The sequence below is a fragment of the Falco punctatus genome (genome assembly GCF_963210335.1).
Source record: "Falco punctatus genome assembly, chromosome: 11".
Lineage (NCBI taxonomy): Eukaryota > Metazoa > Chordata > Aves > Falconiformes > Falconidae > Falco > Falco punctatus.
In genome coordinates, this window is record NC_137591.1 from 27,069,376 (window position 1) to 27,090,830 (window position 21,455).

Consider the following 21,455-nt stretch of genomic DNA (forward strand, 5'->3'; position numbering starts at 1 on the left):
CTGTTTGAACACAAACTAGCTTGTTAAACTTCTATACTGGAACACAGATCTGCAGGCAAAAGCACAAATAATTAGGAATTCAAATAATCTCTAAAACAAAGATAATGCAAAAACATTGGGCTACTGATTTAAATTTGCTGTGATGTTTTACAACACTTGAGACAGCAACAGGATACAAGAACTAGCTCAAGGAGATGCCAAAGGCCTTCAAAAAGGTCTATTGTAATTTCAGTATCTATCAATGGAGAGAAACCCGTGTCTCTGTGAAGTACCATCTACTGGTATTTTCTCAGGGGGAAAAGGAGAAAATTGTAACAGGAACATACTCATTCCTCTGTACACACTGAAATGACAGTAACACAGGATGTAGAAAACCCTATTGAGATTATAGTTTCAAGCATTTCATGTCTGATTAAAAATAAAAAAAAAAAAGCATCTTCCCATCAAGAAGCTAAAAGGAATTGCTATTCAGGACAAACTGATCACACAAAACAAACTAGGGTCCTCTGCCACACCACATGAGGCAGTAAAATCCTTCAGGGAGTCAAAGGCTGGAAAGACTTAATGATTTTCTGTTTCAGACTAAGCACATTGAGCGATAAAGAACACTGCATCAATGCAACTCCTAGTTATACAACACCAGCCTTTCCTCAACAGCAAAATAACAAAGAAATTTAAGACAACCATTTTCCTTCAGAACGACCTCTTAACATTCCCAAAATAGATGGCATTCAATAACACTCTCTAATAATTTGAACTATTGTCAAAAAGCCCATCATCTGTTCAAGCAAGCATCAGCAGAGAGACATTCCTGCTTGGTGAGAGGGTGAGCTGTGTTGATCACATAACCAACTAAACAGTGTGAGCTGAAGAGCGTAATGTTTCTGCTTCAAATGCAAAGTCTGAAGAGGAAAAAAACACTGAGAATGAGGGTAACAAGGGGATCATGGGGACAGTTCAGGAAAAAACTCCCCCCTCCTGCCATTAACTACTGAATGGTTATTTTACCTCTATGAAAGAGACATCGACCTGCCCCCGCCCCCATGGATGGAGAAAATTTTTTATTTATTTTTAAACATTTGAAATTTCAGGTTCAGACACAAGGCAATGGCATCTGTGCACCTCAAATTAGATGTTACAAATAAATACATAAACTCTGCTTCTAGAAAAAGGCACTTCTTTGAGCACACACACAAAAGTCATTCAAATCAGGGACATAACTTGCACTTTTTTAGGAAAAGCAAAATAGTACCACATTACAATTCTAGCAGCAAAGGAATCAGATTAAATATTGTACAACTGCTTCTGCAGAAATGCCTACTTTGATATCCACAAGACAGGATGCAGGTCTTCTCCCCCCCCCCCCCCCCCCCCCCGCCCCGCTATGGAAAGCATTCTACACAGGGTTTGTCAGTGGCACTGAAAAAAAAAAACCAACCCAGTGTATTAGGAATGGCCCCACACCCTCATTTTTCCATAAAATGCCTACTTAAATAAAATGTTTCTTAAAGAAGGAAGAAAAAAAAGTAACTTCAGCACCAAGAAATATAATAAGACTGAACACAGCCAAGTCACGAGGGCTCCTTCTGACCAAAAGGCTGATGCCCCTCTATGTCAGAGCAGCACGATTCTTTTAAGGACAGGTTTGAGACAGTTGCTTTTCAGCAGCTTTTGGTCAGTGTGTACAGATGCATACAGTGACAGCTGGGAGAAAAATGACATCAGAGTTGAAGCAGCTACAAAGAAATCCATCTAGAACAAAACACATGCCTGAGAATTTGTGCACAAGACACTGACACGGGAGATAAAAGACTGTCTTCTGTGGTGAGGGGAGCGAGCCTGTGAGCACCTGCGTGCACGACTGCAAGATCACTTAACAGTAACAAGGAAATCAGAATGAAACACATTGTGCAAGAATAAAGCTAAGAATGAAAGATAATGCTCCTTTAAAAGATATGCATCCTACATTAAGAATCAAACTACTTTTACATTGTTTATTCTCAGAGCCTTTTCAGCAAAAGGCACTCTGCTGACAACAGCTATACTAGCTCAGTGCTGTGACATGACAGTTCAGAGACCAGTTGCAAAGCCCGTCCAGTGTTGCCTAGCCAGTACTGAATGTATCACATACAAATAAGATGCACGCAGCCAGGTCTGCCAGAACATCACTTCAGTAACTCTTAAATCTTAGAATGCACTCGTCTGTTAGAATACCATTAAATATTTCCAAAAGCAAAATATTTTCAAGGCCAAATAATTTTTAACCCTAAAAGCTATAAAGCTCATGTCTAACTGCATAACATAAACTGTACTGTCTTCACTCTCCAATACTGCCTCATTTCCAATATCAGCAATCTGGACAAGTGTATCTACTGAAACATTTGTTTAATGTGTATAGGTAACAGATATTAGTTTGAATTGGACTTGCTAAACCCCAAGTCTCAAAAACTGATATCACAGGATGGTGATGCAGGTTCTCAATGGCCATACCATTAGCAGTTCATAACAAGACTACAGGGTTCTGGTCTTTGCTACAGTACATAACTTTATTGTAAGAAAAAAAAAAAAGAAATTAAAAGAAAGTTCACGTCTCTGTATGTTGTCTTTCCTTTATCATACACTCTTTGACTGATTTTCAGAAAGCAAACAACCTGAAAAAGTAATTGGACAATCCATTAATGAGAAGAGTCCCCTGGAAGAGAGATGAACACCCTTCCACATTTCAGAAAGGGCAGAAACCATAGTGAAATGCTGAAAAGCAAACTAGATGTGGGCTCCTTCAGTGAGGTTGTCTCATTATAATGCAGGGCTATACTTACAAAGAAAAGAACACATATCAAACAAAATATAAACATAATCTTTCCAAAGGGATTTCCAGGTAGGGCAACAGTTTTCATTGAAGAGCTCTCTAGCACACTAGCACTATTTATTATGTTAAAAAAAAAAAAAAAAAAAAGACAAAACAGAAGAATCCTGAGTTTGTGTGAAGGGCGATGATGCCTCACCACTTAAAATTTAATCATGGTTTCAAAACAGTAACTTAAATCTGCTATACTTTGCCAGTTTAGTACTGAGAAATATTCTGCACTTTCCTCAGTTACGCAGTCAGTATTACACAGGAGAAATGGTGATTAATTTACATTTATACCAATGTAATTAATTCATATAAAACATAAGAGGAATCCAAGAAATCAAATAATGGAGGAAAATGTCAATGATTACACAGTAACTGCATTAAAGAGCTAAGAACAAGTAAAACAGAGTGACAGAGTGATGAATTGTCAGAAAAATCAGAAGTCCCTGGAAAGAAAAAGACTCCCCATTTTTCACAAAGGATGGAAACCAGACAGGCTCAGTACAAGAGCCGTAATTCTCTCACAGAAGATCACAAATGGTTCACCTACATCTATTTCATTTTGCCAAACAACATTAGTAATGTTACTTATAAAAGTTTTTCCACTAACTCAAAGTTCATCCCAAAACCCTAACCTTCCCTCCAATGCAGAAAGACCACATTCCACGAGCAGCTGAAATGAACACCACTGCTGCCGTAGTATTCCACACAGCTCTCTATTCCCAAGGACTGCAACACAGCTCCAGTTGCAATAGGAAGCAATTATGCCCAAAGCCAACAGTTTTCCCAGGCCTTTTTCCAACACAGTGTTTATTGTTTTATACAACTCCAGTCTGGCACACTAGGAACACTTGTGGCTCACGGTGGCTGCTGAATGGCCGTATCTTGTGTGAAAGAACACACTGATTCACAGTGAACACTTACACATACCTATATAGCCAAGCATCTCCTGGCTCTGTGGCAAATAGTACTACAAAAGGCTTTCATTTTTCTGGCATTTATCATGTTTAGCCTCAAAGTGCTACAAAAAAAAACAAAACACGGAAAAGCATGGTCCAGTGCAAGCCTACAGAGGAGACACATTAATAATTTCTAACTTCTTTCCTCAGGTTCACTTTTTAAAACCCATAAGCCAAAACCAGTGAATTTATAACTAAAGAACACTTAATGCTGAAAGTATGCACACGCATTCTATCTCGCCTGCTCTTGCTTTGGTGCTCACCAACATCACAGAGGACTCAGCAGGAGATCACACATTTCTGTTTATTACAGAGCAAGATAAGTCCAAGTGATGGGAAATGTACTTTGCATTTAAGCAGTGGCTTTCTTAGGAATTAAATTTGGAACATTGGGTGAAGTACTTTCTGAGAACAGGCTTGTCATCACTGACACTAGACATGACTATTTATTTTTCCTTAGTGGTTTCAGAAGCATAACTCCTCTACCCTCCAAATGACAGTACAAAGATAACCCCGGGACACATTTTCAAGAAATCTCAAAAGCTTTAAGGCACTACCTCTGTTGTGCTTTGATGTTCTCAACCATGTACCTTTTTTTTTTTCTCCAGTAATATAGTAGTATACATCACTTTCTACATCACACTGATATTTGTCTCTATATATTGTTCCTCATTAGCTCAAAGTACAGAGACCAATTCTTATTATCAGTCACCACTTGATCCCTCACCTCCTTGCATTAGTTACAGAAGAGTGTTTTTTGTTTTGCCACAATGTCTGCCAATCAAGAGCGTCTCCCACAGCTTTGTTCAACGGCTGCAAAATCTCAGCCTAACATAAGGGGGCTTACATGAAGGTGAACAAAATAATTAATCCTCTTTACTGAATGCCAATGGTACCTATCTTGATTAGGCCTACTAGGCAAGATAAATGCATCAAGAGGCTGTGGACTTCTTAGTGGTCTGAGATTTATTGGCTACTGAAGTTCAACACCAGTTTTGCCAAGGTTTTTTTTGTAAACCACACAGCATAGATGCTGGCATCCTTATCACAACACTTTAGGGTCTAGTTTGAGTTCTCTAATGAAGTTTGGTCTCAGTTTGCAGTAACTATTCTTTCAAGGTAAATCTTCCCTCAACTGAGAGATCATTTTAATTAACCAGCTGAATCAAGATGTAGTCCAATATCCAGGAGCAGGAACTACACATTACAGCCCATGCAGTTTGGCCATGTCTTTAGGAGTGAGAAACTGAGTATCTGGACATCCTAGGGTTGTTAACTATCTCCTCCTTTCAAGCAGGGTGGATAAACTTCATATCTTCGAGAAGCCATTTTTCAACCCAGAGATATCTTTGATCACCACTGCTTAACTACTGGAACTGAATAGCCAAAGCAGGAACATCCCAATTATCTTATCCATCACTTTCAAGTAAGCACACAAGTTGATTCAATAATAATAATAAAAAAAATAATATTCTTGAAACTCTTGCACAGCACTACAACCTAGCTGCCTAAAAGGTCTCTTTGTGTCTCTCCTCCCTCACCCTTTTATGGAGTTGAAACCAACTATACATAAAACCAGAGGAGAACGGTACAAAACAATCCACCCAAGCAGATCTAACCATGGAAATACGATGAGCATTGACTCTAAAGGTGAGAAACAAGGTATTTTTGAAAAGCCCTTGAAGAACTTCAAATAAGATGGCAAGGGATTTCAGTCACGCTAGCTGGGCACTTCCCTGCCAGCTAAGTTCAGTGACAATGCTTTGGCACCATTAAGGCAAGAAAGCAAAGTTTGAGATTTCTCCTTCATGTAGAAGGCTGGAGACAGAGCAGGCTTAGAAGTCACTGTCTTTATACTTCTCTCATATATGGAAGATGCTTTCTTTAAGTAGCAGCAGCATTTCTACTCAATAAGCAACCAGAAATCATTACATCTCCCCATTAAACTATATAGGGCTATGAGAAAATCAGTGCCAAAAATTACTCTAGTCCCAGTGGTGAAGTCTGTTAAAGTCTGTTAAAGACAACTGGAGTCAACAGAATCTCCGAAGTAAGGGACACCCATGTAAGAAGGCACAGACCATTATTAGTACCCCACATCTAACATCATATTTTGATAGCAGTGACAGTATCTCCCATTGCATTCCTGCACAGAAAAAAGGAAGCCTGTTCACTGAAGCAAGGAAAGAAAACACACTTCCTAGTATTAAAAAAAAATAAAAATCTCTTAGGTGATAAAAACTTTTAAAGTCTCAATAATGTTTATAGGACTGAAAACTTGCCATACACAGCTATGAAAACTTGCCAGGCAAAAACATAAAAGTGGTAAGATGAACGCTGCTCTGTTTGCAGTGATTATGCTCAGGCTGTAGGCTTGCGGTATTAACAGATCGGGAAGTTGCCAATGTGCAGTCTCGTCGGCAAGCCACTGTATGCATGATGCATCTGTCCTCCCTGGCAGGCATCCAAAACTTTGCTGCATCATCCTAATTCCATTTGTGAAAATGCCCTTTTTACTCTTTCTCTTTTAAGATTGTACAAAAGCTTCTGCTATTTCCTGCCCAATGGTGCTCTCCATCAATTCCAAGCAGGGGTTGGGAGGGGGAGCACCACAAAACACAAAAAAAAACCCAACAATCTCAGAATTTTTGTGTCGAAAAGAATAAAGCAGACTTTGCAGGACAACTGTATTCTCCTTAATCAGATACATTTGCCTTTAGGAAAGGACTAATTTGCATAGGATGTTGGTGCATAAAAGCCCATCCATTCTCAGGATGAATACTAATGCATCAAGATTTTGTATCTCAATACAAGAAATAAACAACAAAATTTCTTCACTCACTTTAAATTATTGTCAGTACTCTAAATAGAAGTTGGGGCTTTTTAATCACATCTGCCAAATACTATTAACAATGTTTCTTTAGAAAAGATTTGAGTAAAACATTTTCCTCCATAATATAATCAGATATAAACAGAAAAAAAAAAGATAATCTGATTGCAAGGATCAGAAAGAAAACAACATGTCCCCAACACTGCAGGCATAACAGCTAACTACTATACAATTAGTTGCATATAGCAAATAATTCACCTATGAAGATTCTGTCATGACAAAAATTTTAGATATTGCAAATTTCAGTGCTGCCATCAAACACACAGACAAAATAAGCTCCTGCCCTTCCTCCCAAATCACACTGTCTTGAACTCATATCCATCTACACAGACTACTTAGTGGTACAGCATACAACCACCTACGTCACGTCCAAGTCCAAAAAACTTCGCCTCTTCAGAAGCATTGTGAAAATACATTTACCTCTTTTGTGGCGAACAAGGTGTCAAACTGTATGATCACCTTTCTTGGTACAATATAAGCCATTTCACATTATTTTGCAGAGCTAGAATGTAACTGGATACAATTCTTCTACTCCCTCCAGAATGCATACACAATGGGAACTGCAGTATAAACACAGCCTGAATTTATAGACAGAAAGACAATTACAGAAGGAAGGGAGAAGGGGGATGTTTCCAAACCAAGTGATTCAAGTCTGTCAAACAACTTCTCGTCTCTAGCCATTTCATCCTTTTTTACCTGGCCATTTATCCTGCTTTGAGCCTGCAGCATGTGCAAACAAATATATTGTCCATGCCAATGTAAAGTCTGTGCAGCCAAATACCTAAATTCGGTATCAGCCACAATCTCCCATCTCTTTGCTCACCAGAAACTGCATTATTACCACAAGAAAAAATGATACTAAAAGTCTGACCAAAACAGTGTTTGATGATGATGCTTCCCCGAACGCTAACAAAGTCATAATGCTGGAGGTCTCAGTCCAGACTCCTAAGGCTTTCCAGCCTATTTCCCGGATCTGACATTGGGAATCTTCTGTCAACATTTGTCTAGCACCTGAACAAACTAACAGGTGAGCATGCAAGGGCATAACACTGCCTCTGATGGATTATGCTAAAATTTCTTCAGCAGCTTCCAGCTTGGCTGCCAAACAGATCTGGAACATAGCCCATTTCATCCACTGTCGTGCAGCAGAGGCTAGAGCAGTCAGTCTTACAGTTGCTCTCACGCTTGCCACACAGAGCCCTGCCCATTCTCTGCAAGCGAGTTATACACAGACCATATATATATAGCACCCTCTATAGCTAAGCACCACTGAATAAATACGTGTGCATTCTTAGGCATCTGCACTGTACATAGTAAACAAAGTACCAAGTGCTTAAGGTTAATCTAGCTTCGATTGTATCATCTACAAGAGTGGAAACCTAGCTGTGTTACAGCAAATAGTAAATCTCCTGCATATGTGAAGGATGAAATCATGGTGATTTTGCACAGGAACCAGGATACAGATATACCATGCCAGGTAATGAATTAAAAGCATAACTTCCACACACAAATTATAAAAGCTGACATTATCACTAGACATTTCAGCTGAAAACCTCTCTTATCTACAGCTAGAGTCTCCTTTGCATCCCAGAGGCTATCACAGACAACAGTACTTGGCAGTACATCAAAGCCCAGCATGCAGTTAAATGGGATTTTGCTCCTCTCTAGTTCAATAATGCTGCCTTGTTCATCTCAATGCAACTTGCCGAAGAAAAAGATGCAAGGTCACAGTTAAATAATGCTCATTTCCTGTTCTCAGCATATTTACACTACAGGCTTTACACTGCAGACACCCAGCATTAAAAGGATTCCCAGTAACTCACTACACATCAGCATAGCAAACAAGGTGAGTTCACAGGCTTCTGTTTACTAGGCCACCTTATTTTGAAACGCACTGTTTTAAAAAACAGAAAAATAGAAAAAAAAGAAAAGAAAAAAGCAAAAATGGCTTCTGTCCCTTTATGCTTGCAATCTAGGCAGAGGTTGTTTAATAAACCCATGAATACATAAAGGAGTATAATCAATTTGCTCACTGATTAACTGATGGATACCACAAACACTCTCTCAACAACTAAGAAGTTAGAGGCACAAGCTAAACACCAGCAAGGGTCCCTTTTTGGGAAGAAGCAGCATTGTTACGTCTCAGCTGTTGAAAGCAGAATACAATACTCAGTTTTGGTGCCATATATATATCTAAAGCAGCCATTACACAAAGCAGAGAAATGCATAACAAGTTTTACACTACAATCACAGTTATCACACATTGATTTTAAGATTATATGCTAACCTCTTCCTTTAGAAATAGAAGCAACTTAAAAATAAAGGAATAAAAATCTAAATTCTACATACAGTTAAGGCAGAGTAAAGAATCGAGGCATATACATGTGGATACAGATGCAGGTAAGTTTGAGGTCATACAGTAAATCGGTGGCAGAAAAGACAACAGTGTCCATACTTCTACTTCACAACTGTAATCCATAGCAGCATCACTCCCTATGTTTACAGGTGAATGTCTAAACAATCATATTATTAACATCTGTTTATCTGAACTGGAAAGCCTTGTTTGCCATTTCATCTACAGAGAAAATAACATAAGCTTGAAACATTAGGAGGAGCAATGCCCATCAAGAAACAGCAAGACAACAAAGGTGCTTGTTATTTGTTGATTTCAACACTACAAAACCCTGGGTACAGGCTCGTCCCTGAGGGCAGCAAGTATGGGGATTTATAACGTTATATAACAGCTTGCAGAGTCAGACAATCTGTTGAATTTTCAGAATTTTCAGAACTGTCTCTGTATTAAGAATCAGGAAACTTAGTTAAGAAGTGAATACCTATGGTCTGAAAGAAAAAGAAAAAAACCCACACAAACCTCTCACTAGATGATGATTCACCTTTAAAAACGGTCAGAGATGTGCAGTCACCTTCAGTACCTTGATGGACTGAACTTCCAGTAGCAACTGCCACTGAATTTGTAGCACTGATTCCTCCTAAGGAGCTCAAGACCAGACTGGGATTTTTGAGGGTCACTTTTTGCAGGGCTTTGAGGTTTTTCTTAAGTCTAGGTCTCAGACTTCAAATACTAAACTTGTGTTCACCAAACCACTACAATGCCCTAACTGTACATAGTATGCCAAAGTTATACCAAGACCCAATGCATATGTATTCTCGCTGGTACTCTTTACAAAAGTGTTAAAGTGTTACTTATTGATTTAGCATATCTGTAAACTGCTTGATACATTGAACTTAAATGCCAGAATACAGGTCAGGGCTCACAATACTATGCCTCATTACAGAGCAAAGCTTTTCTTAAAACAGAAGAAATCTTTCAGTTGGTAAAATTTAAATACCAGAAATAAGAGACACGGATCCTCAAAGCAGTTTTAGAGGAAAACTTTTACTTTACTTTGGGTGAGGGTAGGGAATAACCAGCATATTTCTTTACGTTTCTGGTTTTAATTACACATTTGCTTTAGTTTGCATATATCAATTCTCAAGAAAATAAACTTAAAATCCACAATAGAGTTACATTTAAGGGCAGAACTAGGCCATCTATATCCCACCTAAATGGCCACGTTTGTTCTGCAGCCTCTAAACGTAAGAATATATTTGGGGAAGAAATGTAAAGGAGATACTGTCTCATCTGCTTCTGCTGCTATTCAATGGAATACATAGAAACAATTCTTGCTTTCAGTGTACCAGAATATTTTGATAACTAGACTAATACACTCAATACAGCTGTACAATGGCTTAATTAGTCAGGAAAAGGAGTGGCTGATTCTCATTTCCAGAAGATCCTTAAGATTAAAAAAGGAATACAAAGCGCCACATTTCAGTTTGGATCTCCAGCTGCTTAGCTTTTTCATGCCTGTTTCACAAAAGGAGAGAATCTGTAAAAAAGTTTTTCTGCTGATGACTAGTAACTAAAAGAATAAAATTTCTGCACCAATTTTAACTGTATCTCCCTCAGGAAGCACATAACCTAGGTACATGTCTACTTTCTTTGGAGAAATTCTCTGTTTCAACAGCCAGATTTAAAGTCCTTTCTCTTCCCCTAATGACTCAATGCAGTCTTTTCACAACCGCCATCTCAAGCAAAAAAGAATGAGCTGAGTGCACAAGGAATTGTAATTTTGGGGGGTGGGGGGGTGGAGAGAAAAGAAAAAATAGTACATGTGTCATAATAAATAGCTATACAACATGCATCAGCCGTAAGATTATCAAAAGTGTCTCAGATGAAAAAGCTGTATTACAAAACCAGACCTCAGGCTCTTAAAACGAAAGTGCTTGTTTGATGATGACTGACAGGCTTATGAACAAGAGTACACGTCTCTTATAAAACAATTATTTGGCCACATGCAGTTTATAGTATATTAAGCTGGGAAGAAAGAGCTTTCAGCTTTGAAATCTAATTATTAATTTCTAGCTATTTGTAAGAATAAGGTTCTGATTCAAATCTGCAGAAAGAGGCCCTGACAAGGTAGGTTGCCATCTGTGCCTTTAGTTATCTTAAAGGCCCATTTGGACATATGAAATAAGAGAAAATGCTTTCTCTCCAAATACAGTTTGCAAGGATTGCTTCCTGCCATTAGTTTTAACTAACCCTATTATTATCAAATGCAAGATGTTTAAAAAGCACAAACAACGTATAAGGTCATGGTCCTGTACTCAACTGTAGCGAAGGACTAAGACCAGGCGAAGTGCCTGTCCCCCACTGGCAATCTGTTCGTATTAGATGTTTGACTCCCCTTGGCACTTTTCAGTCTCTCTCCCACCAAACTCTACCAGAAGACTGCACTAGATTCTTTGCTTCAAACACCAGGTCAGTACTTTAAGGGCACATTTACTCTTGTGGCAAAGAGAATCAGGCAGGAAGAACATTTGCTCTTCAGTCAATACCATTTCCTCAAACAAGTGCCACGAATTCCCGTTAGGAACACATGAAGGTCTAACCCATAAATGGAAATTACTGTTGTCCTCAGGTGCTCTCTGGAATCTCTGTTCCCATCTAAATATAACCAGAATCCTGAGAGGAAACCCTTCAAACACAAACCTTGATGACCAAAAGCAGCAGTCTTCTTACACACAGAGGAGCAGTAAGCGAAGAGCAAACTCTCCAAATACCTTAGCAGGTGCTAACCCAAATAGTAACAGTAACAGCTACATTGAGAGATTTGACACTGCCCAAACTCCAGCCTTGGGAGCCAGCCTACAAGGACGTAAGTATTTCTGGACGTCACAAATTCCTGGAGCAAGCAAACACACAGAATCAATCCTCATGCAACACCAGCTCTAATGCAGATGAAACATGCAATCTAATCCCAATGTACTCACTGACTGATGTGAGTAACTAAAGATGCTGTGTGCACCTAAACAAGCTATCCTGGGGACAGCAATGGATGCGTGTCACTCAGCAGTTTCAGAAATCACAGGACTTGGATCCCACTTCCAGAACCATCTGCCAGCCCACGGAACTATGCCAGAGCCAGATTTCTCACAACCCTTCTGAAAAACTATGGCAAAGCATAAACTAAATGGTGGGTAACGCAGTATAGCCCAGCATGTTTCCTGGTTGGTTAGGCTCTGTAAGGAAGCTCCTACTCTGATACCACCCACAAGCTAAAAAATAGATTTCCTCTGTCCAAGTGGGAAAAAAAAAGTCATCCTTGCACAACCAAAGACCCCATGGAGGACTGAAACAGGCACAAAGGTCTAGTGGCTACAGGCAGCAGAGAACAGCAGTTTAATCCTAGAGTTAACCTTACTAACCTCATTAGAACTCCACTTAACAAATACTCAGGTTGTCAACCAACAGCTGGCTTGTAGCAAGTCCCTGCCCTCCACGTGGAGGATAGCATGCTTCCTCTTACCAATTACAGCTACTCCTGAGGAGATCTTGAAGGCCTCTCTGAAGGTCGAGAGTTCAAAATCTACTGATGATAATGACTCATGTGGTAAAAAACAACAGAAACAAAAACACAACAACAAAAAACAAACCACAAGAAAAACCAAACCAAAAAATGTGAGAATTAATGCTCAAACTTCCGAGCAATGCTAGGACTGTTATATTTTGATGTGAGTTTCAAAGCTGTGCTACTATTAGTTAACGTTCACCCTGTTAATCACACATTATGCAATGTGCCTCTAACAAAAAGAAACGAGTGCAACACATGTCTACAATGAGACATGCTACCTGTATATGCATCCACATCTGTCTTAATATGGCAATCAACTTCTTTTTGCACACAGCAGCTTCATTATCCCATAAAACCAGGAATGTCCTATGGCTCACTAAAAAGAGCCACACCATTGTGTCTGCTGATCTGACAAGCAAAATGCTCTTCCAGTCCCATGGATGTTCATTAATCTGGTTCTGAGGGTTCACAATCAAGTTCTCACAGCTTAGCAAGTACACATCTGCTGGCCACACATACTCACTCGGTCTAGAGGAAAGGCATGAGTACAACATAGTTGCTTAAGTCTCATGGAATAGCTTCGAAGTAATGCATTTTAATGTCACATTTGCAATAGGCTCCGAGTTTGCAAGTCAGGAGGTACTACAACTCTGCCAGTGGTGTATCTCAAGAAGTTACTGCATAAAACAATGATGTGGCGCTCCGAGACCAGGTTGAAAGAATTCAAATTACAGATCCGATGTGACAAAGACACCCTGCTGCCTCGTAGCCATTTGTAAGCTCTTCTCCAAAGAGACTCTCTTGCAGCACCCGCAGGCTGCATGGTGAAGAACTACGTGGATGAAGAAAGTCATCGCCCTTAGCTTTTCTTCATAAGTCTTCCTAGAAAAGTCCACATCTCACTTGTGCAGCAGGTTCCAGCCTCTTGTCCAAATGGGCCAGATTAGCACAAATGGCTCATCTTCACATTTTGCTCTAGCCAGGCACATCTAGGCGGCAGGAGAGGGATCGTGCTGCGCTGAACGGAACAGCTCCGCCTGCAGATCAGATAGGGCCAGCCCGTCTAGCAGAGGAGCGATAAGCATCTGGGAGCAGTAACCTCTTCCATCAGCACAGATGGATCCAGAGAACACCACCAGCTCACAGCCCACCGCAGTCAGTCCCGAGCCCAGGTGGATGCCACTCCAGACAAGGCTTTGCCACAGGGACCAAAACAGCTTTACCGACAAGAAAAGATGAAGATGTCTTTCCTCCTCAGCACTCATGCTTTGCACAGCTTCATAGACACACCGATTAAAAGGTTACAATAATGCTTTTAAAAGACTCATTTAAAGAAAACTGTAGCAATTTGATGGCCAATAGTGATTTCTGAGGATCTCACTTGCACTTTCTAAACCTGAGAGATCGGCAGTACTGTCAACATCGGCAGTTAGCTACAGTCTTCAAGCAGAAAAGAGGAAGAACTGACATTTCACACAGTAAGAATAAAGTCTGAAGTGGCGATAAGGAACAACAGTATTTTAACACTGCGTATCAAGAGCTATCGCAGACTGACACACAGCCAGGCTGTGGCAAGACACAGCATTTAATATTACCTTTAACGAAGACCTCCATGTGCGAAAGTTTCCCTGACGGCTGACACACAACAGCACTTTTGTTCCTATGCACGGGCTAAGGACTGCAGCTCCGCTCTGAAACCACCGCCTCCCGCCAGCAGCCCTCACGCTCTCTGCGGCAAAGGCAACAGGAACTTCATGAAACAGCACGTGAAGTTCACATTTACCTCAGGAGATCCCCAAGGACCCAGCCTGCCCGCTCAAAGCACCACAGGAAGGCGTCCCCTTCCTCCTGGCAGGAATTTTTAGAGATGCTAGCACCCACCCGCGCATTAGGACGGCTCGAAGCCCCAGCGGCGATGTGAAACCCCCTGAACCGACGAGCCCCCGGCGCAGTCAGGATTTGGGCCTTTCAGCCCCTTTTTCCCCTCAGACAAGGGGTGACCCCCCAGCCCGGGCACAACGGGGGGGCGGCGGGCTCCCCGCAGCGCGCACAGCAAGGGCGCTGCCGCCGTGCCAGGGCCCGCCTCGCCCTCCCCGGGGGCCGCACAGGCGGGTGTCCCCCCCCGGCCATCCCCGCTGGCAACCGGCCTCCCCCCGCCGCCACGGGGGCGCGCGCGGCGGCCGTTGGAGCTGGGGAGGGGGGGGGAGAGCCCGCCGGCGGGAGCGGCGCGCGGGGCGCTGACGGGGCGCCGTGCCCGCCGCCCCTCACCTGGAGACGCAGTTCTCCAGCACGGAGCTCTTGCCGGCGCTCTGCCCGCCCACCACCGCGATCTGCGGCAGGTCGAGCAGGCAGCTCTGCCCCAGCGCCGCGAAGGCGTCCTGCAGCCGGTTGACGAGCGGGATGAGCCCCTCCATCCCGCCGCTCGCCGCCGCCGCTGACAGGTAACGGCAGCGCACTGCGCATGCGGCCACCCCCCGGCTGGGGGCGGGGCTCCGCGCAGAGGCCACGCCCCACCATTCGACCACGCCCCCACCTCCGGTGCGGGACCGCAGGGCAAAGCCCGCGGCGGGGCTGGGGGTCCTCGCTGCACATGGTGGCGGCGGCCCCATCCGCGGTCCGGCACCGAGTAACAGCTTGCAGGGAGCAGCCGGCTGGGCCCCTTGGGCCCAGGTCCACACATCAGCTCACAAGGCCACCACACTGCCCCTCTCCTCCGGGAGCCCCGACCCCAGCCGGCTGCCCCATCCTGCTAGAGGAAGGGTCCACAGCACCCCCTGTGAGCCCCGGGTGCAGGGCCGTGCTTGGCTGTGCCACCCTCCGGCACCCAGCCGAGGTTTGCCTGTGCTCTTCCACTACGCTCTGGCACCAAACCGGGAACACGGCCAAACCGGGAGCACATGCAGGAGCTGGGTCCCGCTTGCCGGCATGGGACCTGGCAGGCAGCTGGCTTCAGCGCTTCCCAATCTGCCGAGCAGGGTATTTTGGAGCAATCCCAGCGGCTTAATTCCTCCCGCCTCCCACCCACGATGGGAACAGGAGCAGTGGGAACCACGATCCATCCCTGCAGCACATGAGGGGCCCTGGCAAACGGCACCGACGCTCCGTCGCGGGTGGGAGCGCTGCCAGGCGCAAACACGCGTTCGCCGGAACCGTGTCGGGGCAAGCCGGAGAAGCCGGGTCTGGCAGGGCTGGTGGCAGGTGGGTGGTTCAGGAACAGGCTGGGAAGCGACAACAAGGTCCGAGCTACATCATTGCGGTGAGCTCAATTAAAAATGCATACCGAGGCTGAGCTAAAAGCACAGGCGAACAACAGAGATGAGATTTATCTGTGATTACTGGCAGCAGTCACAACACAATATCTAAAACAGAGGCTTTGGAGTCCTGCAGTGATAAAAGTTATCCTCTGTGTTACAGCAGGCACTGGCCTCGCTCAGCATGAAAAGCAAAACAAAAGGGAACTGCAAACATCCCACGGGCTGACAGATACTAACAATCTGGAGGATTATCAAAACTTCTTGGCCAGAGCTCTCAATAAGTGCAAAAAATTACTCTCTACAACAGCCTGACTGCTAACCCTGGAAACAAACGAACAGTTTGCTCTCACTCTGGCTAAAAAGTTTTTAATTGGCACAACACAGAGACGGCTTCTCCAGCAGCGGTTTTGCCACAGCGGTTAGATCACCTCCCCAGCACCACAGCCTCTGGGAAAAGCCTTCCGATCATTTCTGTCTAGATGGGGCCCAGGGGTTATTGACATAATTATGCCAATTAGCAGCATGATTAGTTTTTTTCTCCACTCCTGAGCGAGCAGGCTATGCCAGGAGGCACTGGAGTAGCTGCCTGGCCTTCCTCCAGTTCATGGGTTCTGCAGAGGCTGGAAGTTGGGAAGAACAGTATCGTGTTCTGGCCAAATCGGGCCTATCTGAGTGTCGGAGCACTTTGTGCTGCCTCAGTAAAATAATTAAGATCAGTAGAAGAGCAGCCTGGCAATAGAATCGCATCTCCACAAGAGACAAATGAAGATTAGAAAAGACACGATGCCTAGGAAGCAAGGCTATGCGCATCCTCAGGGAGATGATAACACAGGGAACTGGCTTTTCCATTAGGTCTTTAAATTACATGTTTGCTTCCACAATTAAAAAAAATTAAATAAGAAAATGTCTATGATTAGGAAAAGTTTGAGATATTCCCCCACGTCTGGGAAGATTCCAAACCAAACTTTTTTTATCTGCTGAAGCAGAGTTAAAGCTGCAAAGTGACCACACTCACCCTGTGACTCCATCACTTACAAAAATCACTTTCCCTGCCCCCCTCCCTGAAAAAAGCCACAAGCTGCCAAGTATAGATTTCCCACCTCCTAGAAAAATCACGAAAATTTTCATTATGCATGCCTGTGTTATCACAAGGGTGCTCATTTTTCCAACTTCAAGAGAGCAGTGAAGAAGAGAGGAAGGGCACTGAGCTTCAGGTCTCTGCTTTTTCTGACTTCTCCAGGCAGCTTGTTCCAACCCCCAGCGCAGACCCCAGCCTGCCTTTCTGAATTTGTTGAGATTCAGAGCAGCTAAATTAAAGGAAACAGGGGTAGTACTAGTAGACACCATTGAGAAGATTCTTGTAATGAATCAACCTGAAAAAAAAGGCCCAAACCAAAGCATCAGAGGGCTGTGCAAGAAACTGTCTTCCTGGGGACCACCAGGTATGATCCCCAGGAGCACAGAGCTGTGTTGCTGTATTTTTACTTTGCCCTCAGTTATGCCCCATGGTATTTATAATTTTCTTTTTGCCACGTGCCAGGCAAGGAGAGAAGACCTCCGCTGACCACCTCTCCCTGGCACAGTGGGAAGGGTGCCCTGCTCCCCAGGGTGGTACACCAGCCCCACTCACTCCATCAGCATGGTCCGCTCGCTTCCAGATGTCACCAGCTCCAGCACAGCCTGCCTGGGGCCCCCAGCCCTGTCGGAGTCTCCAGTCAATTCAGATCAGGCGTACAGACAGCAAGTTTGTCCTGCCCTAACTTCCAGAAAAATGTATGGCAAAAATAATCTGGCTTCAGCATGCAGCTGTAGCATTTGAGCTCACAAACTTACCCATAGACTCTTCTCCCTAACCAGGCAACGTGACATTAAAACTGAGGACATTTGGATCAGGTCCCCAGGCTGCTTTATAAACACACACCAGTGCGATTCCCTTCATGAAAAATGGGTTATATATAAACTACCAGAAAGGAGATTTGCAAATGCCTGCAGCAAAGAGCAAGGCACGCTCCCCTGCCAGGAGAGCAGGCGGGACCCCGGGGGGGGAGCAGAGCACAGATGAGAATGCATCCCCCCCCCCAGGAAGCATTTATAAAAAGCAGGCTCCTTCACGCCTGATCTTCTCTCCAGGGACCTTCCTCACCTCCTTCTTGCTTCAGTTACAAACCCAGAGCCTTGCAGAGCTTCTCAGGCAGCTGATCAGCACAAAGCAGGAGGTGGGCCAGGAGCCCCGTGCAGGGGGGGTCCCAGGTTCTCAGCAGCACCTGGCTCTGCAGTGCTGGCAGGAAGATGCCGGTCAGCATCATGGCTGTGTATCTGCCAGAAGGAGAGCTCAGACCTTGAAGCTGCAAAAAAAATAGAATTATAGCCAGTGAAAGAAAGTCAGAGAGGCTGCAGAGCTGTGATTAGAAGCAGTGGCTGCAGCATTTCACCCTGCAAAGAGGAGACGCTTTCTGCCTCTCCCCTGCAGGCCCTGCTGACTCATGGGTCACAGGACAGTGGTACCCCAATCCCTATCCCGTCTGGCATGGTGGCCTGTCTCCCACCCTGTGACCTTCAGCTGCATTTAGTCAGGTGCATGCAGTTGCAGTTGCAGGGTCAAAAAAGGCCACCGTGCTGCATTGCAGCCCTCATTCCCTGCAGCCCTGAGCACCCCAGGAAAGAGCTGTATGCCCTTGCTGCAGCCTGGCAGCACGCCTGTTTCCTTGGTCACAAAGCCAGCCAAGTGCTTCCTCAAGGGAAGATTTCATGGACAAAACATTTCCCAGGTGCTTCCACCCTCCAGGACATGGCTGATGCAGCCCTTGCTGTGCTGTGACCCTCCCATGCCCAGGCAGCAGCAGCAGCAGCCCCAGCCAGCAGGGCCAGGCTCACCCCAGCAGGGCTCTTCCCAGCTGGAAGGAATCAGCCTCCCCACTCAGTCCCTGCAGCTTTTATTACCGCAAAAGTCTCTCCCAGCTGCTTGGTGTACTTTCAGATGGTGACAGTACGTCCTACATCCACCTCCACCCTCTTCCCAAGACCCTGGCCACTTCCAGTCCTTCTGCAGAGCAGATCTGGGCTGTGGCCCCTCAGGAGGTTATACCGTGCAGGGTATACATGTGGCAGCCTACTGCTGCCTGCCCCCCAGCATCTCCATCCTGCCACCTGCCTGGCTACAGAGTGACCCTGGGCCAGAGAGCCCCCATGGCTGGGCATGACCAGCTGCATCCCTCCCCCCGAGCTCACAAAGCTCAGGGCTGACCCATCAGCTCCCCAGTGCCTCGCTCCCTGGGGCGGCAGCAGGACACAGATGTGATGCTCAGAGAGGGATTCAGGCTGGACCAGACCAAAGGACCCCCAGCTGGCTACAGCCTCAGGCCTGAGCCATGCGATGATCTAGGCAGCTGTCTCTTGTTGTGCTGGGAAATCCAGAAAGGAAAAAAGTCAGCATCTCAAAGCCAGCAAAGGTTGCTAAGTGACAGCAGCGCTTGTGTCTATCCTGCCACTTACAACGTGCCTACGCTGCAAAGGAAGGAAGTGAAGAGTAAGGAATGTAAATATGAGTAGATTGCCAAAACACGCAACAAACACAGTCACCAAACATATACATTAGCTGCATGTTTTGGCTGCCAGGAGAGAAATATTTACCACAAACCAATTATTCCAGCCTCGGAGCATTTTACCTGCAGAGGAGGATTTCAGGTATTTGCAGCACTCATGAATTTACCAATTTTCCAGCTGAAATATATTTCCAGACTAAACTTGTAGGGCTGTCAGTAGCTGCAAGGACAGCTGCAATGTAATGAGATTTCATCCTTATATTCTTTCTAATAGATGGCTTTTGTTTTTCCACCAGGATGTGGCGTTACACAGTGATTAGGAAGCACAACAGAAAGGCAGGACTGGACAAGGGAGGGATGAACGCAGCCTTTGTATGAGCTCCTGGAGAAGAAAGGAGATGGTTTCGGTAAAATAAAGGGCACACACACAAACCTATGTCATTGGAATTATGTTGAGAATTGAAAACTAAGTTAAAAATAGACTAAATGCAGCACTGTTGATCCAGTTGAGAAATTTGCCATCGCTAAGCTGGATGGATAATAGTTATCTTTCAAAAAAAAAGTGCTCAGCACAGAGAATCTTTAGAGACCAACTGCATGGGGGCAGGCAGACTTCCACCCAGCTTGAGCTCCAGCCTCATCTCTCCCATTGACCAGTGATCACGTGCTGCCCTGAACACACTGCAGCAGATGAGCAGCCGGGCAGTGAGCAGCGCACAGGGGGCATGCACCCACGCTGCCATTCTTTATCTGAGGCAGCAAGCAGGCCAGCCCTGCTCTCCAGCGCCTGGGAACCATCAAAAGCACTTATTTAAAAAAAGCATCTACTCCCTCTGCGTAGAAGCAGGCCAGCCCAGGGAAAAAGTAGGGCACCACTTTGTCCCTCGCCGTGAAGGGGAATAAGGCAGGGAACATCAGAGAAGGGATCTGAACAGAGCAGCTTCTAAAGCAGAACCTGCTGGCAAATTAAAAGTAAAATATAGCCAGGGTTGGTGATCAGAGGGACGTGCTTGCTGCTGGCATGGCTGCCATAGCACCTCCTGGGCACAAACAGCCCCATCTCCCACATCAGCACAGTGGCTGTGGTCCTCACTGGTTCAGGGGGTGAGAGCCCTTGGGGCACCCCTTTTTGCAGCCCCCACAGGGCTGGCAAACTGCAGACCCTCAGGCTCATGCACCCTCTCACTCAGCTTTCCAAACAAAGGAGGATTTCCCGGAGGTGGAGGAGAGCTGGCCCCTGCTGTTGGAGGAAAGGCTGATGACACCAACACCCTGCTGGGACAGGGTGACACAGCTGCAAAGCTGGTGAGGTGGCCCCAGCAGCCATGCCAAGATGTGGCTGCTGTTGCCTGCATGCCAACAGCTAGGTCAGATCCCCCTGGTGCTGCTTCTGGTGTTGTTACCCCACTGGGCTGCAGAAAGGTGGCAGGGGAAGGTTTGCTTTAAGGAAGCAGCTGCCAGAAAGATGTCCTTGCTCAGGGTGCCAGTGGCAGAAGGAAGCAGGGAGTGGGGGTGCAGCATCACTGGCAAAGCATCACAGTGCCCAATCATGTTGTCACCTTGATGTCTACAAGCCAGTCACGTTGGTACCATGTCTCAGACTCATTTTGGTACCAGCTGTTGCAGGGGAGAAAGACAATCCCCCCCCCCCTCAAACGACTTCTGATGAATACAGGACACCAGCAGGGCAACTGCTCTGTAACCAGGCGGAATACACAGGTCAGCTCTTCAGCAGACCCTCAGAGGGAGGGACCAGGCTGCGACACCCTCAGGAGAGACAGAATGAGACACTTGGGCAGGAATGGGGTGCTGTGGAAACACCCCGATGGGTATTTTCCTGCTGCCTTTTCATCCTGCAGGAAGGCTCACCTGCACCAGCTGGCCGAGCCCATTGGGGTGCCCAGGGGGCCAAGCACAGGGCTGGGTCCCTGCTGGCCCAGGGGGGCAAGGGGGAGAAGGGTTGAGGGCCCAGGGGCTTACAGGTCCCAGGACCCAGTGGCAATGACTGGAAAGATCCAGACGAGGGGCAGGCACATGGTGG

General features: G+C 45.2%; 1 protein-coding gene across 1 annotated transcript in view; it reads right to left on the bottom strand.

Annotated features, from left to right (window-relative positions):
• Positions 1–21,452, bottom strand: part of DNM3 (dynamin 3) — a 192,520-nt gene extending 171,068 nt beyond the window's left edge. The window contains exon 1 of the mRNA XM_080407327.1: positions 14,887–21,452. Within this exon, the coding sequence (XP_080263453.1) occupies positions 14,887–15,227 (341 nt within the window). The 5' untranslated portion in view covers positions 15,228–21,452. The remainder of the gene's footprint in view (positions 1–14,886) is intronic.
• Positions 21,453–21,455: the final 3 nt, after the last annotated feature.